This window comes from Garra rufa, chromosome 6, assembly GCF_049309525.1.
Source record: "Garra rufa chromosome 6, GarRuf1.0, whole genome shotgun sequence".
Taxonomy (NCBI): Eukaryota; Metazoa; Chordata; class Actinopteri; order Cypriniformes; family Cyprinidae; genus Garra; species Garra rufa.
The window spans coordinates 36,733,694-36,758,317 of NC_133366.1; the positions used below are offsets into that span (position 1 = coordinate 36,733,694).

The 24,624-nt window shown below is 36.9% G+C and overlaps 2 protein-coding genes across 6 annotated transcripts in view; both read left to right on the forward strand.

Moving 5' to 3' along the window:
* glrba (glycine receptor, beta a) overlaps positions 1-11,007 on the forward strand; it is a 45,865-nt gene extending 34,858 nt beyond the window's left edge. The window contains exons 9-11 of the mRNA XM_073842184.1: positions 4,122-4,270; positions 8,530-8,679; positions 10,266-11,007. Coding sequence (XP_073698285.1) covers positions 4,122-4,270; positions 8,530-8,679; positions 10,266-10,562 — 596 coding nt within the window. The 3' untranslated portion in view covers positions 10,563-11,007. The remainder of the gene's footprint in view (positions 1-4,121; positions 4,271-8,529; positions 8,680-10,265) is intronic.
* Positions 11,008-15,327: 4,320 nt separating this feature from the next.
* The window catches only part of gria2a (glutamate receptor, ionotropic, AMPA 2a), a 44,753-nt gene continuing 35,456 nt past the window's right edge, over positions 15,328-24,624 (forward strand). For all 5 annotated transcript variants that reach the window (XM_073842744.1, XM_073842740.1, XM_073842741.1 and 2 more), the window contains exons 1-2: positions 15,328-15,601; positions 15,806-15,946. In XM_073842744.1, the coding sequence (XP_073698845.1) occupies positions 15,529-15,601; positions 15,806-15,946 (214 nt within the window). In that variant the 5' untranslated portion in view covers positions 15,328-15,528. The remainder of the gene's footprint in view (positions 15,602-15,805; positions 15,947-24,624) is intronic.

Below are 24,624 nucleotides of genomic sequence, written 5' to 3' on the forward strand. Positions count from 1 at the left end.
GTATTCTGATAAGCTGTCCGACAAGAGCTGGGCTAGGGCCTATATTTGAGCCCTATTCAGGGCTCAACACAAGACAACGAAAAAACCTTTTACATGCAAAAGAAAGATTTCAAAACTGCATTTTGCAACCGCTCAACATTAACATAATTCATTTGAATGCGTAATCAGAACTGTGCATACGTTACACTTAAATTAGACATTAAACAAACACCATATCCCCATCTTAGTGATGATGTAATGGATTAAATGTAGCCTAATGCAGGAATCTGCGCTCACATGACGTGTGTGGCAGATTACTGAGACACATATGTTCTAACAGCATGAGACAGCACTGTTCTATCTCAGCTGCTTGGGGGGCTAAACCGGGGCTATTCAAAATTCTAATGGGGCTATAGCCCCCCCTAGTTATATAACACTCCCAGCCCCCCCTAGACTGACGGCTGAAGGTCTGGAATTCATGGCAGCTTTCATTGGCCAAGGCCCGCCCATAAGACCGTTTGATCGACATGTCAAACAACCAATCACAGTTCGTTTCGTTCAGTGTCTCGTTTCGGTGATTGGAAATGCCCCCACAACAACAGACTGGCGTGCAACAAGTCAGTCATTGAAATAACCAGCATTGAAAGATAAAGAAGAAGAGGGAGAACAAGCAGTAAGTCAGTAATTTGTTCGCGAACGTCGCAAATGTGTGTAACAACAATGGCGTCTGCATAAGCACCTTTTAGCTCGTGACACTCGCGTGTTCCAGAAATCCGGTCAAATTCAACTAATCAGATGACGACTTCGACATTCCTGAAGTGTTTCCAGTTAAGTGTACCATATGCATCAGACGTTAAGCCAACGTTCCGTGGGCGTGACGTCTGAGGCTGAGACTATAGCCCCCCTAGCGCCTGTGTAGCGCCGTCCCTTTCTGCAGGTGCGTGGCACGTCATTCGTGGAAGTCACGAGCAAACGCACCCTGTCAAAGCGCCAATACTGCGATTAAGGTGTTTACATGCCTGTATATTTCGATTAAAATCGGCGTGCGCCACCTATGTTAATACGATTATGCTTGCTGCGATTATAAGCTTAATCACATTATTATAATCAAAGTATTGCGTTTACTTGAAGAAAAGTTTAATCGCAATATTGACAAAATCTCATTTTAATCGCATTAAGAGGGTCCATGTAAACGCACTCAATGATCTCAAGGCAGCTAGGATCATAGTCACCAAGAAAACAATTGGTAACCAGGCTTATGCACAATTCAGAATTTCAGAATTGGCCGCCATTCAATTCATGAGTTGGAATTTGAATTGAATTGTCTCCGCCCCACAGGAAGTTGAATTTGAATTGGAGTTGGAATGACAGGAAGTGGAATTAAATTCATGGCAATTCAAAGACATTCCACACAGTCATACAACAGAAAGAATGTGTTGAATCTCACATACAGTTACATTAATTTTGTAATTTAATAGCATAATTTCATTACACATAACTAGTCACTCCTTAATCCTGCATACATTTTGTTCCAACATATAGATAATGATCAAATTCTTGAAATAAATTACTCCCTCAATGTTTGATTAGTTGTGTTCAAAATGTTATTTTCATTTCAAAGTAATCATATAACACAATGTAATCTGTACAGGTAATTCAAACTAATATCATTTATAGAATATGTAATGAAATCATATCTGACATATTGTAAAGCTTCATTGTTAAACACTTCACTTGTGTACTGTATATGAATTTCTTTGAATTTGTTTTGAATTGCAATTCTGCTTCCTTTAATTCAAATTCGAATTGTAATTCTAGATCCTGTTTTTGATATCAATTCAAATTCAAGAATTGAATTGGAATTTAGGAGTCATTCTCAATTCAATTCTGAATTGTGCACAAGCCTGGTAACACACTATGCCGCGAATGACTGAAATGCTGCAGCGCCCGCAATGTCCCCCTGCTCAAAAAGGCACATGTATAGGCCCGGTTGAAGTTTGCCAATGAACATCTGAATGATTCAAAAGAGAACTGGGTGAAAATGTTGTGGTCAGATGAGAGCAAAAATCAAGCTCTTTGGCATCAACTCAACTCGTTGTGTTTGGAGGAATGCTGCCTATGACCCCAAGAACACCATCCCCACTGTCAAATATGAAGGTGGAAACATTATGCTTTTGGGGGTGTTTTTCTGCTATGGGGACAGAACAACTGCGCCGCATCAAAGGGATGATGGATGGGCCATGTACCATCAAATCTTGGGTGAGAACCTCCTTCCCTCTGCCAGGGTATTGAAAATGGGTCAAGGATGGGTATTCCAGCATGACAATGACCCAAAACACACAGCCAAGGCAACAAAGGAGTGGCTCAAGAAGAAGCACATTAAGATCCTGGAGTGGCCTAGCCAGTCTCCAGACCTTAATCCACAGAAAATGTGGAGGAAGCTGAAGGTTTGAGTTGCTGAACATCAGCCTCGAAACCTGACTTGGAGAGGATCTGCAAAGAAGAGTGGGACAAAATCCCTCCTGAGATGTATGCAAACCTGCCAACTACAAGAAACATCTGACCTCTGTGATTGCCAACACAGGTTTTGCCACCAAGTACTAAGTCATGCTTGGCGAAGGGGTCAAATACTTATTTCACCCATTAAAATGCAAATAAATGTATAACTTTTTTGAAATGTGTTATTCTGTCTCTCACTGTTCAAATAAACATACCATTAAAATGATAGACTGCTCATTTATTTTTTTGTCAGTGGGCAAACGTACAAAATGAGCAGGGGATCAAATATTTCCCTCACTGTATATAGTGCATTATGTGCTGTTCAGAAAATACTAATTTTGAGAACAGCTGACCGATTATAGCAGGAGTTTTAGCATCTATTTATAGTGTAGGGGGCAAGACACTTCGGATTCTAGAGAGCATTTGATTTGTATGAAAGTTAAATGAGAAGCTGAAATGCAGGGTGATGTCATCAAAATCATTGATCCATATTAGTGGAAGTTAGAGACTGTTAGTTTTGAATGATTATATCTTGTAAATGCAAGTGTTTTCATTGTTTTGGAGCACACTAACTTACAGATAACCTTAAGGCTAACATATTCATACTTAAAGCCAAAAAAAATTTAATTTTGATTTCCCAAGGACTTTAAATCTTAGGGGTTTTTTATATATTTTAAAAAAATGTCTTTTATGCTTACCAAAGCTGCATTTATTCACTCAAACAGTACAGTACAATACAGTAAAACAGTAATATTGTTAAATTGCTTCGCAATTTAATACCTGTTTTCTATTTCAGCATATTTTAAAATGTAATTTATTTCAAAGCTAAATTTTCAGCAGCCATTATTCATCAGTCTCCAGTGTCACATGATCCTTCAGGGACCAATTCTATTAACTAGTTTTTAGTACATGTTAATGCCTTATTCTGCATGAACATATTTTAGATCCCTCAAGGTCATTGCACACTGAGTCCGAAATTTTTGCACGTTAAAAAATAATTATGACCTCACGTTGTGTCAATCACATTTACACACTACCGTCATAAAAAAAATTAGGATCAGGTTCAGTTTTCTGCGTGTTCGTGTTTGCAATGACCTTTAATCCTATCCCATATCTAAACTTAACTACTTTACTGACTATTAACAAGCAGCAAATTAGGAGTTTATTGAGGCAAAGTAATAGTTAATAGTTAGTTCATTGTGAGAACTGGCCCCCAAATTAAAGTGTGACCAACATTTCTATATGAAATTTAGGAATGTAAAAATGTTAGAGAGACAGAGAGAGAGAGAGAGACATATGTTCACACTGGGAACTTCATTCAATCATTTCAATGATTACCCAAAATCCAACCCGTTTTTTTCCTTTTTCATCTTTCCATATTCCTCCTCTCATAGGCTCCACTTCTCCTTCATTCCTTTCTCTCATTTGTTCATCTGTCCATTCCAGGGATGGCTGTTACTCCCAGGTCAGTTTACAGCAATATAGTTCATTTTATATCTTGTGGTGAGAAGTGAGAAGAAACTTAGAATACTGCTCAAGATCAGGGCACATTCACAGTGCAGTGATTTATGTAGTTACAGTATGCAACTACATGAGGAATTTAGTTCATATGTATTTTCTCTCCCATTTGTCTCTCTCTTTAGGTATTCTGTCTGTTCTGTCACTGTCGTCCGAAAGTATGTCTCTAGCATCTGAACTTCCTAAGGTCTCCTATGTGAAAGCCATTGATATCTGGATGATTGCCTGTTTGCTGTATGGTTTTGCCTCTCTCGTGGAGTACGCTGTGGTTCAGGTGTGTATGCACATGTCTGCTGTCGTCTTGTATTGAAAGATTTACATTTCCTTGACTCAGGACATTGCAGAACTACAATTTTAGCTGCTTCGGCACATTGTATGGACGTTTCACACTTTGGGCCCTGTAAATAAACTTTCTTAAAATACATATTTCACACATGATTTTTTCTGCTAACAATATCCTACAGTGGACAAACACACGTCACAAGAGAATTCAGTTATTTTCGTCAATTTCCTGAATATACACATTTTTATTTATTGTCTTACTAAGGTATAATTTTGTCTGTTTTGAAACACTTCCAGCCTATCTATTTAAATTATATCGCTAAAAGCAATAAACCATGAGAGGTCGTACATTACAGTGATTTTACCACAGGTAAGGAGTTTTCTTAGGCCTGACACAAGTCAAAAATCAATGCAAGGAACGACCTCTTATGGCTTTTTGCTTTTATAAAACAAGCAGTAATAATAATAAAGGATGCCAATGTGTAATACATTTGTTTATAATAATAAAGAAATAATAACCAGAATAAAAAAGTCTTAATATAGTTAAAACTGTAGACTTTTAACGGTAATGAATTTGACACGTTTTGTAATACATTCTGCTCATGTAACAGTATATTGATGTGTTTTGAGCCATATTAGCAGGGTTTCTAACTGTGTTTGACTTTGACCCTTATTCCAGTACCCAACATTTCATATATAGCTGTTCCTTAAATAGGAAGAGAAAAGGCTGACATGGAAATGCTCTCTTTCCGAGAGAAGAAAATAGATCTGTAATCAAAGCCTGAAAACTGAAAACAGAACAGAAAAATGCCTTAGTAAGAAAAAGTTAACTTCTCCTGAACTATGAAACAGATATACAGTTCATGTGGTTACATTGTCCATCAATCCTAAAAAACTGGGATAAGAGCTCTGGGAGCTTAGAGCTGTATAACTCTGCAATTTACATTCTGCTATTACTCAATAATATATTTTTAATTTTGTGCTGAAAATACAGAAATAAGAAACGTGTATGAAAGTGACCTGAAATGATTTTGTGTGCAAATCAATATTTACTTTTAAATATGAATTCCCTCAGGGAAAAATCAACAAAGCCGTATTATTTGTTTGTTTAAAATAGCCAATTTCTTTCCTTTTGATTGCAGTATGATTTCTGCCAGAAGAGAGTTGTTTGAGCAATCAGTACAACAGAGAGAAACAACTAGAAGATTGCTACTGTATATACTTTGGGCCTAAAATTTTATTTTATTTGGATGTGCAGAATCTGTTACTAGGGCACTTAAGCTAAATTTAAAAGTGTATTAATTTCATTGCATTAGATAACAAAATGTCAAATCAATTATTGTTCACAATATTATCAATGTTTTTCCCTGATTCACACTGCTGTCTTGTGTAGTCCGTCATATTAATATGGATAGTTTAACGGCCAGAAAGTACCCGAATATCGAACTTATTTCCCCTTGAAGGGAACTTGCACTGTGTCCCCACAGTGTCTACTACCTGATCCTACCTGACCCCAGCTCTGCACATTTTGCATGTCTCACTTATTTAACACACCTGATTGAGATCATCAGCTCGTTAGTTCAGTTAATGAATCTCTCTACTAATGAGCTGAAGATCTCAATCAGGTGTGTTAAATAAGGGAGACTTGCAAAATGTGCAGAGCAGGGGTCCCCGAGGACTGTAATTGAGAACCGCTGCACTAGAGCAGTGGTTCCCAATTCCAGTCCTGGGGACCCCCTGCTCTGCACATTTTGCATGTCTCCCTTTTTTAACACACCTGACAGAGATCATCAGCTTGTTAAGGGAGAGAGCCATGAACTGAACTAATGATCTGATGATCTCAATCAGGTGTGTTAAAAAAGGAGACATGCAAAATGTGCAGAGCAGGGGGTCCCCAGGACTGGAATTGGGAACCACTGCACTAGAGGACACAATATTATTAAGTTTTCCCCAGGTTCACACTGGTGTAACTGCATTAAAAGGCATTGACTATCTCTTGTGTAGTCCATCATATTAATATGGCTAGTTTAACAGCCAGAAAGTACCCAAATATCGAACCTATTTCCCCTTGAAGGGGCACTTGCACTGTGTCCCCATAGTGTCCTTCAAGGGGAACTTGCATGGTGACCCCTACGGGGCCTCAGTGATCCTCCAGGGGGGGCCGCGAGATATCTTAAAATTAATTTAAATATTATCCTATAATTTTTTAATTTCATTATTAATATGCTAAATGAAAAAAATAAAAGCACAGCCTCTCTCGTGTTCTGTGATTGATTGCTTCAGACTCGGCGCAGCAAGCCTCATCGCACCGTTAAATACAGACTGAATGGCGGCTCAAAACTTCCAAACGCTGTACGCAAACTACTGTTACATCTCTCGGCTGCATGCATGAAGCAAACCGTTGCTCTAATGTAAAGGTAAAAACGATTACTGTCATAATAACGAACTTGCGCGTGCCTAATGCATAGCACTCGTGTATGTCAGAGTCGTACATTCATAAGTCTGCTATTGATTCACAAACTATGCACTCTTGGGGCTCTTATCCCTATCTTATTTTTGCGTGAAATTTCAAACATTGTCCTAGTTGTCAAATTATTGTCCTGTGAGTGTTTTATAATGGATGCTCACCCACATAAGAGGAGTGAGGCTCGATGTTTATGAGGATCAGGCGCACACTGACTGAGTTCACTGATCCATCGATGGGTTTCAACAGATTTAGAATGTATTTGCTGTATTTTGAATTTGTGTATTAATTTTTAATGGATACAAACAGTAGCTATTCAGTCAGTCAAGTTCAAAGGGATAGTTTTAGTGGTCATTTGGTATCTCCCTGTTATATGGCAGGTTATTTAAGAAAAAGTACTCTTAAGTTGTAAAGAATGTCTGAAGTAAAATAACTTTAAAAGTTAGAATTGAGCAGATGTTTTCTTTAAAGATTATAAGGTATATTTTAAGTTTTAATTTAAAGTTTGTTTGAATCTTGAGTTTTTCATAACATGCAGTAGAAGAATAATAAGGCAAAACAAATGTTTTGGTTAATAATAAAGGTATAAAAATAAATACTTGTTTCTTTACTGCGGAAGTATAGTATAAGAGGACATGTCAGGCATAGGGGGGCCTTGGAAAATTGGCTGGAGAAGGAGGGGGGCTCCAGAGTAAAAAAAGGTTGGGAACCCCTGCACTAGAGGATGCAGTGTCTTGTTCCCTCTGGAAACATGCTTACATGTGTAACCCGAGACGTTACATGTGTAACTTGCACTGTTTCTATAGTGTCCTTCAAGGGAACTTGCACTACGTCCCCATAGTGTCCACTAGAGGACACAGTGTCCCGTTCCCTCTCGGGAAATCTTGTTTGCATGTGTAAACCAAGACATCTCCCCTCAAGGGAACTTGCACTGCGTCCCCATAGTGTCCACTAAAGTGGTGGTTCTCAATTTCAGTCCTAGGGGACACTGATCTTGGGGAAACATGGTTACATGTGTAACCCGAGACGTCCCCCTTCAAGGGAACTTGCACTGTGTCCCCATAGTGTCCTTCAAGGGAACTTGCACTCTGTCCCCATAGTGTCCACTATGAGGACACAGTGTCTCATTCCCTCACAGGGAAACATGGTTACATTTGTAAACCGGGACATTCCCCCTTCAAGGGTATTTGCACTGTGTCCCCATATTGTCCACTAGAGGACGCAGTGTCTCATTCCCTCTCGGGGAAACATGGTAACATATGTAGCCCGAGATGTTCCCCTTCAAGAGAACTTGCACTGCATCATAGTGTTTACTAGAGCAGTGGTTCTCAATTCCAGTCCCGGGGAATCCCTGCTCTGCACATTTTGCATGTCTACCTAATTTGACACACCTGATTGAGATCATCAGTTCAAGAAAAGAGATCCATGAACTGAACTAATGAGCTGATGATCTCAATCAGGTGTGTTAAATAAAGGAGAAATGCAAAATGGGCAGAGCAGGGGTCCCCCAGGACCAGGATTAAGAACCACTGCACTAGAGGATGCAGTGTCTTGTTCCCTCTCGGGAAATCATGGTTAGCATGGTCATGCGAGACCCATGTTTTGTCAAATGTCTAGATAAAAAAACTTTATTTCTTTCAAAACAAATGCCACTTAATTAATGGAATCATATAACATCTTACTATTCAAATTGCTGTTCAGTATTTTCTCATGTTTTTTGGTTTTTTGAAGTCATTAGGGAGCGTTTACATTGCATGAATTTGCTCCGTCTGTGTGCTGTGTCCCAGGTGATGCTGAACAGTCCCAAGCGCATTGAGGCAGAAAAGGCAAAGATGGCTGAGAAAGAGAAAGCAAAAGAAAAAGAGAACAAGACACCAGCTAAAACTAACAGTGCCAATGGCACTGGTGGGACACCTATACATGTCAGCACACTCCAGGTCAGTGTGTGTATGTGCGTGTATTTCTTTAAGTAAGATGAATGTGTGCATTCATGTGTTTGTTCGTATGTACTTGTATGTGTGTGACTGTGTTCTCTCTGTGGAGTGTGTGTGTGTGTGTGTGTGTGTGTGTGTGTGTGTGTGTGTGTGTGTGTGTGTGTGTGTGTGTGTGTGTGTGTGTGTGTGTGTGTGTGTGTGTCTTCTCTTTATGTAAGATGTGTGTGTGTGTGTGTGTGTGTGTGTGTGTCTTCTCTTTATGTAAGATGAATGTATATGTGTGTGTGTGTGTGTGTGTGTGTTAATGGGTACATGGGGAGATGAAATGGCTGTAATTGAGTCTACTGCTCTGAGCACGCTCAGTGGGACATGGGTGCAGAGAAGAGCAGAGGATTCTGGGGGACTGAGAGTAATGTGACCCGACAGCACAGAGGCCTAAAGCTATGACAGAGCAGCAGAGGGGTTCACAAGTGTGTGTGCACTTGCATGTATGTATGTGTGAAGGGTAGAGGTCATATTACAAACAATATTTAAGAGAAATGTCTTGTGAGGATGACTGCAATGGCTTCCCTGGAGATTGAAGTTCATGAGAAACTGGTCATCTTTAGAATAAAATATAGGACTCCAATCATACATTTATCATTTAGCAATTAACAAACCAAAATGATAAAACGGTTCTTGTCAAGACACAGGTTTTAAATCATTCTTTACTTTGTTAGAATAACACTGTAATATAGAGATAAATGATAGATCAAGATGGAGGGCTAGATAAATGATGGAGAAATGGATAGATGGATGGAGGGATGGACAGATGGATGGATGAGAGATGGACTGACAGTTGAATGGATGGAAAGATGAATGGATGGATGAAGAGATGTAGGGATAAAAGGAGAAGGACGGATGGACAGACAGACAGATAGATAGATAGATAGATAGATAGATAGATAGATAGATAGATAGATAGATAGATAGATAGATAGATAGATAGATAGATAACAAAGAGATGGATAGATGATAAAGAGACGAACAGATAGATAGATGAAGAGACGGATGGATGGAAAGACAGATGGATGGATAAAGAGACAAATAGATAAATGGATGAAGTGATGTATGGAAGAAGAGAGAGACCAATGGATGTACAGATGGATGTATAGACAGATAGACAGATGATAGACAGATGATAGACAGATGATAGACAGATAGATAGATAGATAGATAGATAGATAGATAGATAGATAGATAGATAGATAGATAGATAGATAGATAGATAGATAGATAGATGGAGAGATGGATGATAAAGAGATGGATGGATGGAGAGACGGACGGACAGACATGGATAGATAAATGGATGAATAGATGGATAGACGGATGGATGATGAAGAGACAGATGGATAAAGAGACGAACAGATAGACTGATAGATAGACAGATAGATAGATGAAGGGATGGATGGATGGATGGATGAATCATTGGATGGATAGAGAAACAGATGGATTGATGGATGGATGAATGAAGAGACAGATAGATGGATGGACAGATGGTGTTTCTTGTATGTATTTGATTGTCTTTTGTGTGGTTTATGTTTGTGTAGGTTGTGGAAAACCGCTGTAAGAAGGTGTGCACTTCGAAATCTGATCTGCGCTCGAATGATTTCAGTATCGTAGGTTCTCTCCCACGAGATTTCGAACTCTCAAACTTTGACTGTTACGGTAAGCCCATAGAGGTCACAGACGCTGCCGGCAAAACACAAAACAAGAACAACAAAAAGCCGGCACCTCCAAAACCCGTCATCCCGTCTGCTGCTAAACAGATTGATCTCTATGCACGAGCTCTGTTCCCTTTCACCTTCCTCTTCTTCAATGTTATTTACTGGTCTGTCTACCTGTGACCATGACAGAGTGTAAGAGTGTGTGCTTTTATGTTGATGAGGGTGATAATCAAGCTTGAACAAAGCGTTAAAATGTTCATCGTTTTCATCCTGTAATGTCTCTTATTTTGGTCTGTCAGTTAAATAGTCCTGCTTATTTGTATTTTTCCTTATAAGTCGCTTTTTTGAAATGTGTAGCTTTAATACAAGCAAACTTTGCAGCATGACTTTACAGTGTGTTCAGCCATGTTTGGCTCAAAGTGATAGATAGTGATTCACTCCATGATGTCCATTAATGTCTATTGTTTATAATCTCAGGCAAAAAAATTGCTTATGGGAAGAAAGACTGTATCGGATCTTGACACAGAGAGCATGCAGTATTCATAATGGGCTTATTGCAAATGAGTCTGTAATAAGAAGGGATTTAACTGCTGTTATCGAGCCATACAATAAAGATCCTTCATTAGCTACATTCTCTCGTCTCTATTATTTGAGACAATCAGATGTTTACACTGTTTTGTCCAGGAGTTTGTTTTAAAAATATTATTTTAGTCAAAATCTCCTATTAGCGTGCTCAGTACTCAAACTATAACCAAATGTAATAATTTTGTTTGTAATAGTGCCATACTGAATTTCAACTGCACTTGTGTTGATTCTTGTGTGCATTTGCCTGAAAACAAGACACGTGGTCTGTGCCATGACAACGGCTCTGTCACAGCATTTCATTATATGCAGAAAGAAATAAAGAATACAGTATTGCTGTCTTGCAAGCACTTTTCTGACAGATACAAAATTACTTTTATTTTAGGACTGTAGAATGTTCATACTGACCTACTAATTAATGTCTGTCTATTGTGCAACACTTTTGGTTGTGCTTAATATGTACGTTGAGCTCTTTGATATAATATACTTCGCAAAACATCATATCCAGACCTACTCAGATCCAGCAAACCTCCTTTGTAGCAAAATTAACACGTCGGTAACAATGAAACCCAGTTCTCTTTTTATGAATGATGTCTACTGAGGAAAATCACTGCCTCAGCAAAATTCCTGCTTTAGCTGGCTTCATATTCTTACAGTATTCTTTAGTCTCTGAAATGCTTAGCACTTTATGTGTTGGAATAGTGAATGTAGTCAAAAGACACCACCCTGCTGAAAAAACAAAAACAAAGGACACATCACATTTGTAATGATTTTACTAGTTATAATAGGACTTGTATTGGTTTTAACCGAAACTGTGTGGGTTTCTACTGGTTATTGGTGGCTTGTTAAAACCACTAAATCCTAATGGAATATGTCCCAAAACACACTAGAGAAAACCATTTTTAATGGTTGAAAGTTGATGGTTTGTAATGTTATTGTATTTGTGGTGGAAACCATTCGAATTTCTATGATGGCTTCTATTGTTTTGTTTTGTTTTCTTCAGCAGGGCAGTCCAGTCATGCACCATTTGCAGGTTTTACTTGAATCGGGGAACATTTGAAATAATCTAATTTATACAAAATTTGCATAATTTGCATATTATACTCACCTTTCAACACGGAAGTAAGCGGTTTTCTGTGAATGTGTCTGTTCCTTAGCCGCTTTGGGGAAATAGCTAGAAGAATAGCACAGGATAGTTAAAGGAATAATTCACCCAAAAATGAAAATTTGACGTTTATCTGCTTACCAGGGCATCCAAAATGTAGGTGACTTTGTTTCCTCAGCAGAACGCAAACGAAGATTTTTACAGAAAACCGGTGCAGTCTGTCAGCCAAATAATGGAAGTGGGTGAGCACCAGACCTTTAAAAGTAAACAAAAATCCAAATTACACCCTGCGACTCGTGACAATACATTGATGTCCTAAGACACGAAACGATCGTTTTTTGCGAGAAACTGAACAGTATTTATATCATTTTATACCTTTGATACACAGCCACGTCCATCTGTCCTGAGCACAAGCTTTTCATCAGGTTCGTTACACGTGTACGCGCTCTGGCGTCACATTATTTGGCTGACAGACTGCACCGGTTTTCATTAAAAATCTTCGTTTGTGTTCTTCTGAGGAAACAAAGTCACCTACATCTTGGATGCCCTGGGGGTAAGCAGATAAACATCACATTTTAATTTTGGGGTGAACTATCCCTTTTGTTGTGTTCATAATTAAGTTAATACATTAAAATAATATGTAAGGCACACCAGTTTGCAATATAAAGCAGCAAAGCAAGCTGTTTTGTACAGCTAAATAGCCGGATGCAGAGGACTGGAAGCCTCGCATATAATATATACAGATACTTGGATGGAAACAACAACAGCATGGATTACAAGGATAATGCACTACTGAATAGTTGTTCTGCTATTTAGCACATTTAGTCCAGAAGCGATGGTTTAAACTTGAAAATGCCTTAATGATGGATTTGTTTGAACAGCTTTTTTACTTTATAAGACATTAAGGGTGCAATATTTTGACAAACTAAAGTTAGGCGGTAATACGTACGAGCAGTATTAATTAAGATATTAGCTTAATATTTCACCTACCTGACTGAAAATGATAAGAACAAACACGAATTTTGTCAAGACTCTTGTCCTGGAAATCCTAGTAGCCTACACTTTGGCCAACCACCAACGCCTTTTGTTCCTCAGTTTTTAGCACTCTTCTCCTTGGTTTGTTATGACTTTAGCCAGTCTATAGTACTCCAAATGTTTTTCTCGGTCAGACAGCTTAGTACAGCCCAAAACATGACAATAATTGACCGTTTTCAGTGATAATAATTAGCCAAATATGCTAGTTTCATTTAATTCGGTTGTGGCATTGTTTACGTTCTGTGCCGCCAATACGTGAATTCAATTCGGATGGATGGACTGATAGATGGGTGAGTGGGTAGAGTTAGATTTAATGGTGCAGGAAAACCTATACATAATTTGCATGCTATACGCTAATTGTGAAAAATAAAATTAACTTTTAACATTTCAAACTGTGTATCTGAATCTGGTAAATTGTAGCATATAGCACTAAAATGTGTACTAAAAGAATTAAACATTTGCATTATGTATTAGACTAGTGACTAGAGGATTCAGCATTTGTCAAGTGTTTCATTTGTAGGGTCAAGCTTTAAACAGCACTTCACTGCTCTCTGCTGGTTATCCTGGAATCTACTTAGACGTTTACAGATTTTGAATAGCCAGATTCGGCAGTATTTGTAATTGCTGTACAAACAGCATCTAGTGTCTCCTTCAATATCTAAACCTAATCTTGTTTTGTTTTATGGTTTATGAAGTCAATGGTTTATTTATAATTGGTTGTATTCTGATACTATACCATACTCTTGGCTTAAAATCTATACACATTCTTGTGATATGATAAATGCCTTATCATTGTGACCTACATTATAATGTTGTTAATTAGAACTACACTTCATTTTCTGTTTTACTTTTGTTAGAATACTATGTCACTTAAAATGCATACCTCACTTTATATGCAAAAGTTTCACAACAACAAAGAGATTCAGGCTCAGATTCTATCCACCTTATTTTTCCCGTAAGAGCAGACACAGCCATTTCTAAGTTTAATGTGTCTGGATTCCAGTCTCATCTGCCTCCAGCTATATTTAGCTGTACAAAACCCTGTTTTGCTGCTTGATATTGCAAATTGGTGTGTCTTACCATATTATTTTAATGTATTATCTTAATTATAAACACACTAGTATTTAGTGCACGTTGTTATTCTTCTCGTAATTTCCCTACAGCAGCTTTGATCCCGAAGTCTCACACAGTCACAGAAACGGCTTACTTCCGTGTTAAAAAATAAGTTGGACACTGGCCCATTTCTCTAAGGATAAATGCTCAACTGAGATCTGCCAATAACTGGCTATGATGTAGATTAAGTTTGTTTCTTCACTGGAACAGATTTGGATGAATTTAGCCAAAAAGTAGAAAAAAGTCAAGGAAAAAGTCCATCCTCTGTTTTTCTCTCACGTCCAAATCCACCGGCATGTCTGTTTAAAATGGTTTTGAGTTGTTTTTGCTTGTAAACAGTGCTTGATCTGTGCATTTTTCTCTCCTGATTCAGACAAGAAGCAATGGTTTAAACTTAAAATGCCTTATTTGTTAGTTACAGCCACACAGCAGTCGTGTGGTTTACTTATGAATTATTGCAATGTTTTTAACAGCTTTTTCAACTCTCATTCTGATGGCACCCATTCACTGCAGACAGTCTATGGTGAGATGTAATGCTAAATATCTCCAAGTCTGTTCAGATGAAGAAACAAACTCATCTACATCGTGTATGGCCTGATGGGTAAGTAATTTTTTTTTAGCAAGTTTAATTTTGAGGTGAACTTTTCCTTTAAGATGCAAATTTATACAGGCATCTTGGCTCCACCTGAAAGGTCTGTGGTCTGAAAAAGGATCCCATTCTAGATAGTAATATGTGTAATGGGTGTATGTCAGTTATTGATTAGTCTGGGTGAAGGTGGTATAAGCTGTTCGTTATGTGTTTCAGAAGATGGGGGAGCCCAAACCTATTGGATTGCAAGGGAACATCTATCACCACTCTGCCTATAGTGGACACCCATTAGGCTTTTTCTAATTCAATAAATTCATAACTACATGAAATCATGCGACATGTATTAAACTAATGAATAAGATCGACGAATCGTAACCCTGTTCCCCAAAGCAGCTGAGGCAATGTTCCATCGCGAGCGCGCGCCTCTCTCTATGCGCGTTCAACATCAGCAGCTTCGGCTCCGCTCGGCTTTTTTCGTCTTCATCAGTATTCTTACCGTGTCCTCTGAGTTGAAACGATTCTCAGGGACGGAGCCGCAAAGGAGGAGTGCAAGACTCCCGCATCATCGCGCCCGCTCTTTCCCTCATCAGCATCACGGTCTACCGAGAGCCTCTGCGTTTTAACTGTGGTCAATTTTAACATGTGTCGACTCTATATTGTGCCCGCTGTTTAGTGAACAGTGCGCGTTTGGTGGATGTGGTCGCGTGGATAAGCAGAAGACGATGATTTTGTCGGGTCTCCTCTTCCCCGCGTTATGGGGACTGGCGCTCGGCGGATCTCCAAGCGTCCAAATCGGTGAGCGCACTTCACCTGTCTACGCCTTTACATCACAGGCATCAAATCTCGACTTGATAACAGAAATTACATGCCAAACGTCTTCTTTACTTGTGTGCCATGTGAGATTTCGTGATAATGCGATATAATATGTCTATTTTTGGAATATGAGATGTGATTCGTCTTATTCAATTATGAATCATTTTTAATTTATTCTTTTCTTAGGTGGCCTGTTCCCCAGAGGAGCAGATCAAGAGTACAGCGCGTTTCGGATTGGAATGGTTCAGTTCGGCACGGCCGAATTCCGCCTCACTCCTCACATTGATAACCTGGAGGTGGCTAACAGCTTCGCCATAACAAATTGCTGTAAGTCAACATGGAGTTTTTACCACTTAAACTATTTTTCCCCATGTTTTGTAATCTGGGTGCTGATGTGAATTAGCTTACCCACGCACAGGTGTGATCATAAGGCAGCTAGTTTCCCTGCCTATATTATTCATTCATCCTCCAGTCATGCTCCAGTGTTAAATATTACACGAGCCTTTATGGCAGGGTTTGTGCTTCGCTCTCTTTCGAGTTAACACAGAAAAGCTAGGCTATCGCCTGCATACATGTGTTCTATTATTAACGCTGGTGTGTTATCCACTCGTTTACGCAACCCTTGAAAGAAACGGGGGCTGGATGTTGGCAAACAATCGGTTTATTATTCAACCACTTTGCTTCTAATGAGTCTGAACTGTGGGATATGGTTGTTTCTGGCTGTCTAGATGTGCAAAATATGTGTTGAGAAGATTGTCGTTATATAAACCAGTTTTTTGGGGGATGTGATAATTGGCATTCGCGGGAGCAGCATGATGATGGTTTCCACAGTAACGGAGGAGGAGAGGAGATGGCCCCGTTTTACCAGCATCTGCACAGTTCGATGGCAAATGAAACAGCAGGTTGCCTCCCTCGAAAGTATCTAAGAGCCTTTTGTCGTTGTCGAATGTTTTACGATCGAATTTCTTTATTTTATTTAGCGATATGTGTAATTTAGGGGTTTATGACAAGCGAGGCACGAGGGCGTAAAAATGGACCTCTCGCGCGTCCCTCCCCCACGCATCTTACATCTGAGGCATGAAGACCAGTACTGAAGGATAAAACGCTTTACGACTTAAAAATTGCTTATTAGAGCGTGTGATTTTGTCAATACACAGCTTCCACACTCGTTCTAGTCAGAACTATTCGATTCAATGGTTCTGTTGAGTGGATTCACAAAACCGGCCTGAACGATTCATTCACAAATTGGACTAAATCGGTCTGAGCAGTTCCGAGCTCGTTGATTCACTGAACTGAGAACGGTTTATTTCGAGCATATCCGATTCATAATGTGCCAATGTGAACTAATAAGTGAACTGATACCGAGAGCATTTGATGAGGTGAAAACAAGTAACTTGTTTGGCCGAATTGCTAAATTGTTATGAATAAAACGTCTTGGAGATTTAAAGTAGGCTGTAGTTAATAATGTAAATGCTATTTATTTATTTTTATATGAATGCACTTATGTTTTTATGAATTGAATCATGTTTGCAACATACTGAACTGGGGGAAAATGTAGGAAATAATGGACCTATTTTCGGGTTTCTCAGCATCGGAAGTCGTCATAATTGGGTTAACAAGTGTGAATGAGAGTATCACAAATGTATTTTTGCATTCCCATGCTCAAATAGCAAACGTAAAACTCCACAACAGTGTTTTCATGACTTTCGAAAATAGGAAAAAAAATTAAGAGACTGATAACAGCAGTCAGAAGAGAGAACAATGTCAAATTTACTGTCCCTCCCACAGACGCTGCATTAGAAACACCCTCGCATTAGCGTTAACTAGAGCTTTTGTAATTTGATGCAAAAGTGATATAATACACATTATAGTGTTATAAATGCACATACGTTTTTATAAAAATCTAAATATAAAAAACTTACAAGGATTTACGATGCTGATGACCGTACAGTCCATACAGTCAGTGCTACATACATTTATTTTTTTAATGTTTAAGAGCATTTATTAAAATGTCACACCAGAATGTCAGCAACAAACGATTGACAATTATGTGACAAAGTGACTAAACACTTCTTTGAAACAGATTGTTCTCAAACCACAGAAATGTTCATCATTGTTTATATTTATATAAAAGCGTTTATGTTTTATATAAATGTATAAAAAAATGCAGTCATATTTAAAAAAAAAAGTTTAGGTGCATTTAATATGTCACATTGGAATGACAGAAACAAAGCTATTATGACATGATGCAAATTAATATATATATATATATTTTTTTTACCTCTTAATGTTTTGAAACAAAATGTTCACAAGAACTGAAATGAGCAGAGCTGGGTCAATTGCTAAATTGTAATCCATTACTGATTCCAAATTCCATGACAAAAATTGTAGCTAGTAATGTAAAACATTACATTACACATTTTAGGTAATACAATCAGATTACTTTTAGATTACTTCTGACCTATCTTGTTTATCGCATTGATTTAAATAGAAGAATCTTGTACAATATTGATATAAAAATACAAAGAGAATATAGTCCATTAATTTTTATTAACAACATAAAGTGCATTAAACATACGTCAAGATTTTACAAACTGGGGTTTGTAAAGGAACTGCAGGGGGTTTATGAGTTTAATGAAAAGCTAATAATTAATTAAATCATAAAAATGTTAAATTAAAATAAGTCATAATCAATCAAAATAAAACTCTTACTATATATATATATATTATTCGTTTACCCGCATGTCATGTGACCATAACCAACATCAGAGAACCTTGAACATGTAAATGTGACGCTTGACTATTAAAAATATTTATTATAAAATCTTAGGGGTACTTCAAGTAAACGTATTAGTTGAAAGAGGATCAGATGAGAAAAAAGTTTGTGAACATTTTTGGGGCACCTGAGGCACCTGTATATTTTTTTGTTTTTTCAGACCTATTCTAGCAGTCAGCATCAATTGTCATATATCATTATAAACATAAGAACTTGAACTTTATGTCTAGCTAATTTAAAATTACAATTTTCCTTTTGTTTTCTCTAAAAATTAGTGAATTTCCAGAATTTTAGGAAAAACACTAGCAACAATTGGGTGTGTTTTTTTACTGTGTACTCAAATAAAAACTCCTGAAGTTTGGATTTTTTCTGTGTTTTACACTTCCAAATTAAATTTTGTCTATATATAACATTCACCAAGCAAGTTATAGCCAATTATTACAATATTATTATAGGCGCTTTTCAGTGAAAAACAGGCCCATTTAGTTTATTGACAATATAGATCTGTCCAAAAACGTTTCAGGAGTAAAGTCATAGCAGAAACAGTGTTATATAATAGCAAAGCACAGTAAAATTTATTTACTTTTTCAGATAAATATATTCTTAATCCAAAGATTAACAAAAAACACAAATAGTGTAGAAAGTAGCACAAGAAAAATTGCACAAATTGTCTTGTGCAACAAAAAAAAATAAAAATAAACACACAAACAACAACTTCACACAAAATGAGAGAGAAATATACAGAGTGCAACCGAAAAAAATTGTGCAAATAATCTTTAAAAACTATATAAGAATTAGTTACATAATATAACAACCAAATAGATGGATCTGCTGGCTGTAATCTGCATCAGAATCTATTTTACCGGGACATCGCCTCGTGACGCGAAAACCTAAATTCCAGTGCTTTATCCGATATGTACTGCTGTTTCATCCTTGTTTTTGGTTTGTCTTATGTCAAAGGGCTCTGTCGTGAGTATTTCTGTACATTTTCAAAGAATGCTGTCATGCAAATGTGTTATTTTGCGTTTGATTTCATGCAAGCAAGACGCACTTTGCTTTCCCTTTGGGCTTGTTCAGATTTGCAAAGAAACATACTAATCGTTGGTTCAAAAGACCAAAACCTATGTTTATTGGTTGAATAGGTGACAGTTTGAACCAATCTGGGCACAGGGGTGGGACTAAGCATCAACAATCAATAGGACCGAAACGTATTGATTTCATCTGACAAATCAGTGCTGAGGAAATTTGATGACGTAATCACGTTCATCACGGAGCCTCTGAATATCCAAATGCGATATCACTGAAAGGACTCTGTACATTACGAGACTTTTTAAAGCATTCAAATTGGATTAGCGGTTCAAAAGTTATTAAACATTTAAGAACAATAGTTATTTTTAGCCGCCGGCGGCTGTCTCGATCTTTGAGGGTTAATGTGTTTGAAAGACAAAAGCCTTTTAAAGACATAGAAATACATGGTTAAATAACCTAAAAAGTGATAATTCAAATAAAATTAATGTGTTCATCAGTAGTTGATGCAATATCAAAACACTTCTTAAACCTGAAATGATTTTAGTAAATCAGTGGTCAAATAACTGTGTGGCCACCTGACTAATGACAGGTCTTTGTGTAAATATCCACAAATCTTGAAGACTTTCTGAGTGCATATAAGCGGTAGGCTATTTTAGAAAGGAAAACCTAAAAGGTTAAATTTATTGGTATTGTGTGAATAATACATAATCATGTAACCCATAAAAAGTAACTGTGGTCTGATTATGAGTTTATTAAAATGTAATTTAATCCAATTACAAGTTCTGTGGAATCTGATTACATAATCCAAATTATATATAATCACTTACTACCCAGCTCTGGAAATGAGTCAGATCTCCCATCACTACTCTGGAATATAACAAGCATTATGATTAATATTAAAAGTGTACTCTATATGTTCAATTATGATAGATATGTTGCATATTGTAAGACATAATTCCTAAATAGAAATCTATGCTAAATTATTTTGCTTGACTGAGGTCTCTGAAGACAAGAGGCACGTAAACCTGAATGGGCCGTGGAGACACTTGGCTTGGCTCTTTAGTTGTCACCCAATCCATTAACCTGAATGAGTTGTCTCCCGGTGTGCGTGGCTTCTTTTGATGTCAAACACTGATACTTCGCGTTGTGAGCTTCACTGCGACAAGACGGTGTCTTAACAGTCTGAGCTGCCGCTGATTCATGCGAAAGGCCTGCCCACCCCCACATTCCCGTCCCACACATACACACAACATGCACTGAAAATCTCAATGATACTTCAGGGTACACATCCGTAACCTTTTGAAAATTGCTAAGGCATTTGATTTTGAGAAGGTGTGTAGAATGGGGGGCTGTGCTTACTGCAAATATAGAACATACGCACCTGGAAGATAAATAGGCCTATTATTTTGTCTTGCTATATGCAGACATGCCTAGACCTACATAATGTTGTATGTTTAATTATTGCACACAAGGGATTTCCTTTGCTGTTGAATTTACCCACATGTAGATCAGGGGTGTTTCCTTCAAGAAGGGAAGAAGTCATTCAGAATGAATGTTCAAGAAGTCATGTTCAAAGTTATGATCAGCATTTGTGGTTAAAAAGTAAAAAGAAACTGCATTTTGGACCTTCAACCCATTGGCCACCATAGAAGTCCACTATAGAAAAAAATCCTGCAATGTATTCCCCAAAAAACCTAATTTATTGGCAACTAAAGAAAGAAAGACATGAACATCTTGGATGACATGGGGGTGATAAAATTAATCAGGTAATGTTTATTCTGGAAGTGAACTTCTCCTTTAAAACTTGAACACTGAAAGAGTTATACTTGATTTTAATATCAGAACATTAATTATATTTTTAATGTAAAAATACCAAATCTAATTGTATTTTTCACTTCTAATCAGAAAAATGTAACAACAGTAAATGTAACTGAGACAATTTACATTTGATTTATATAAAAACTTAATGAAAAGTAAAATTGTAAGGGCTTTGCCTCCTCATTTCAGAACACCTCTGCATGCCACTGATACAGATATATATATATATATATATATATATATATATATATATATATATATATATGACATTGAGCAGGATTTTCTGTGAATGATATAAGCACATAAGCCAACTGTTTAGACAGGTCTGCCATACTGAAAAACACATTTATGTTGTAGCATACTCACTCTCTTGTCACTTGTTTGTGGCCTTGAGGTGGTTGAAGTGACTCATCTGAGACCCATCCAAGTATATTGACAGATATGCACCCTAGAAAGCTTTCAGCATTGTTGTTGCGGTTACGTTGTATCAGGACAGTTATATTCTTTAGTGCGCAGCAGACTCTGTCATTCTGTTCAAACGTTTTCAAAAGCATGTTTGTTTTTGGAAACTCCCATTTGCGTATACGTATATTAGCCTATAAGATATTAGAGTTTGTGTTGCTGGAACATAACAGCTTTTCTTCAATTGTCAGATTGAATAACACATTATTGTTAACACTATAAGCATACTATGCCTCCAGCTTGCCGCCAGTTATGTGATGCTATCAACATACAACAACAACGACCCATTGTGATGCACCAGCAATTGGAACACATTCTGGTTGGTGAATCACAGCATTAATGTGGTCAGGTTTTTTTGTTCAGTGATAAATCTGTTTTGCCAGGCAACTGAATTAATTTCCTGTCACATTATAAAAATTATAATATGTGACCCTGGACCACAAAACAAGTTGCATGGGTATGTTAATAGCCAAAAATACATTGTATGGGCTAAAATTATCGATTTTTCTTTTATGCCAAAAATAATTAGGATATCAAGTAAAGATCATGTTCCATGAAGATATTTTGTAAGTTTCCTACCATAAATATATCAAAACTTAATTTTTGATTAGTAATATGAATTGCTAAGAACTTCATTTGGACAACTTTAAAGGCGATTTTCTCAATATTTTGATAATTTGCACCCTCAGATTCCAGATTTCCAAATAGTTGTATCTCGGCCAAATATTGTCCTAACAAACCCTACATCAATGGAAAGCTTATTTATTCAGCTTTCAGATGATGTATAAATCTCAATTTAAAAAAATGACCCTTATGACTGTATTTTTGGGTCATATGTATTTTCAACTCAAATCAATATTTCACAGGCATTTATATATTAATAGGATAATGTAGTCAGACAGCTATTACTGAAAAAATAAACCCTTATAAGACCACCATGTCAGGGTCTTTTTAGTCAAGAATGACAGGCTGCACATTACTGCTTTTAATTCATTCATTTGTGTGTGTGTGGGGGGGGGGGTTGCATTAATTTGATCACAAGTGACAGTAAAGACATTTATAATCTTACAAAATATTTCAGTTTTAAATAAATGCTAAACTTTCTATTCATCAAAAAATGCTGAAAAAATGTATCATGGTTTCCACAAAATATTAAGCAGAACAACTGTTTTCGATGTCAATAATAAGAAGAAATATTTGTAATATTCCTAAGTCAGCATAATGGAATGATTTCTGAAGGATCGTGTGACAATATTGCTGTTTAGTTTTTTACTGTGATCAAGTAAATATGACCTCAGTGAGCGTAAGAAACTTTTAAAAAACATTAAAATCTTGCCGACCCCAAACCTATGAGCAGAATTTAATTTTCCCACTGACGGTTTTCCCATTTCAGTAATTGAAATCAGTTTTAACTTTTTTTGATGTCACAGACCCCCAAATATAATGATTTGTGAGGGATCCAATTTTTGCTGTGAAAAATAATAATGAGGACTATATTTACTTTCTATTCAATTTATTGGATGGGCTAGAAAATATTGATTTCTCTATTTTAATCAGTTCTCATTTTTACAAAACAATATCAATAACTAAATCCCAAGAATCGATTAGTCTGGCCTGTTTTCAGTTAATGAGAGGAACACTACAGCACACATTCCATCCAATAAATCGCAGTAAGCTTCGTACTTTGTTACTTTTGATATGAAACGAAGTCTCAGATTTTAAATTCTGTCCGTTTTATTTTAGTATTTAAAAAGTAAATGCTTTTTTGCCGCTGTTTAATGTGGAGTGACAGATCGCTGTAGCGAGAAGCAGCGCAAAGTGGCACATGAACTGACCGTGTCCTTGGCTTTAACCAGTTTCAGCAACAACAACAAAAAAAAAACCCTGTTGAATAAACCAGCATATGCTGGTTAGGTAAGTTTTGATGCTGAGGTGCTTGTTTTAGCTGGTTTAAGCTGATCTTTAGCTGGTTTATGCTGGTCCCTAGTTGGTCCTGAGCAGGAGGGACCAATTTAGGACTAGCACATGACCAGCTAAGGACCAGCATAAACCAGCTAAGGACAAGTTTAAACTAGCATCAAAACCTACCTAACCAGCATATGCTGTTTTTTTTAATGGGGGAACATCCAAAGGTATGTTAAAAGAATGAGTACAACTTATAAAAATCTGTATCCTGTCTCATGTAATTGCTCATTCAGTATTTCAAACGTGGAAAAACGTCAATATAACAGCTTGTAAACAATGTCACGTAACGTCAAATTTACCTCAGAAAACTATATTCAGTGACCAAAAACTTGTTAATCAGCTAGAAAAATTAACTCTAGAGAAGAGCGTTTTGCTAAATATATGCACCATATAACATATTCATTAGAATTTTTACTGTTTTCAATGTTTAATTTACATTTGAATAAATCCATTTCTATGACAGCCACCATTTAAATGCTTATATTTTAAAAAACGAACTACGAAGTAGAAATAGTTATGTAATTTTAAAAATAGTACTATAACTTCATTATTATAAAAACTTCATTGTTCAGTGTAATTTAAACATTTATATACACATTAGTTAATTTTAACATTCAGTATTATAGTAAGGTAGTACCAACTGACTCATGTATATTTTATAGCATCAGTTGAGAGATATTTTTTTCGTTGAGAAAATCTGACAAATATATATGTTACATATCCAAAATAATCAATAATGAATCAAATCCAAAATCAAATCGAATCACAAGCTTGTGATTCAAAATAGAATTGAATCGAATTGTAAAATTTGTGTCAAAACCCGGCCCAATTTACATTGTATCTAAATATATATATATATATATATATATATATATATATATATATATATATATATTAGTGGTGGGCCGTTATCGGCGTTAACGTGCTGCGTTAACGTGAGACTCATGTCGCGCGA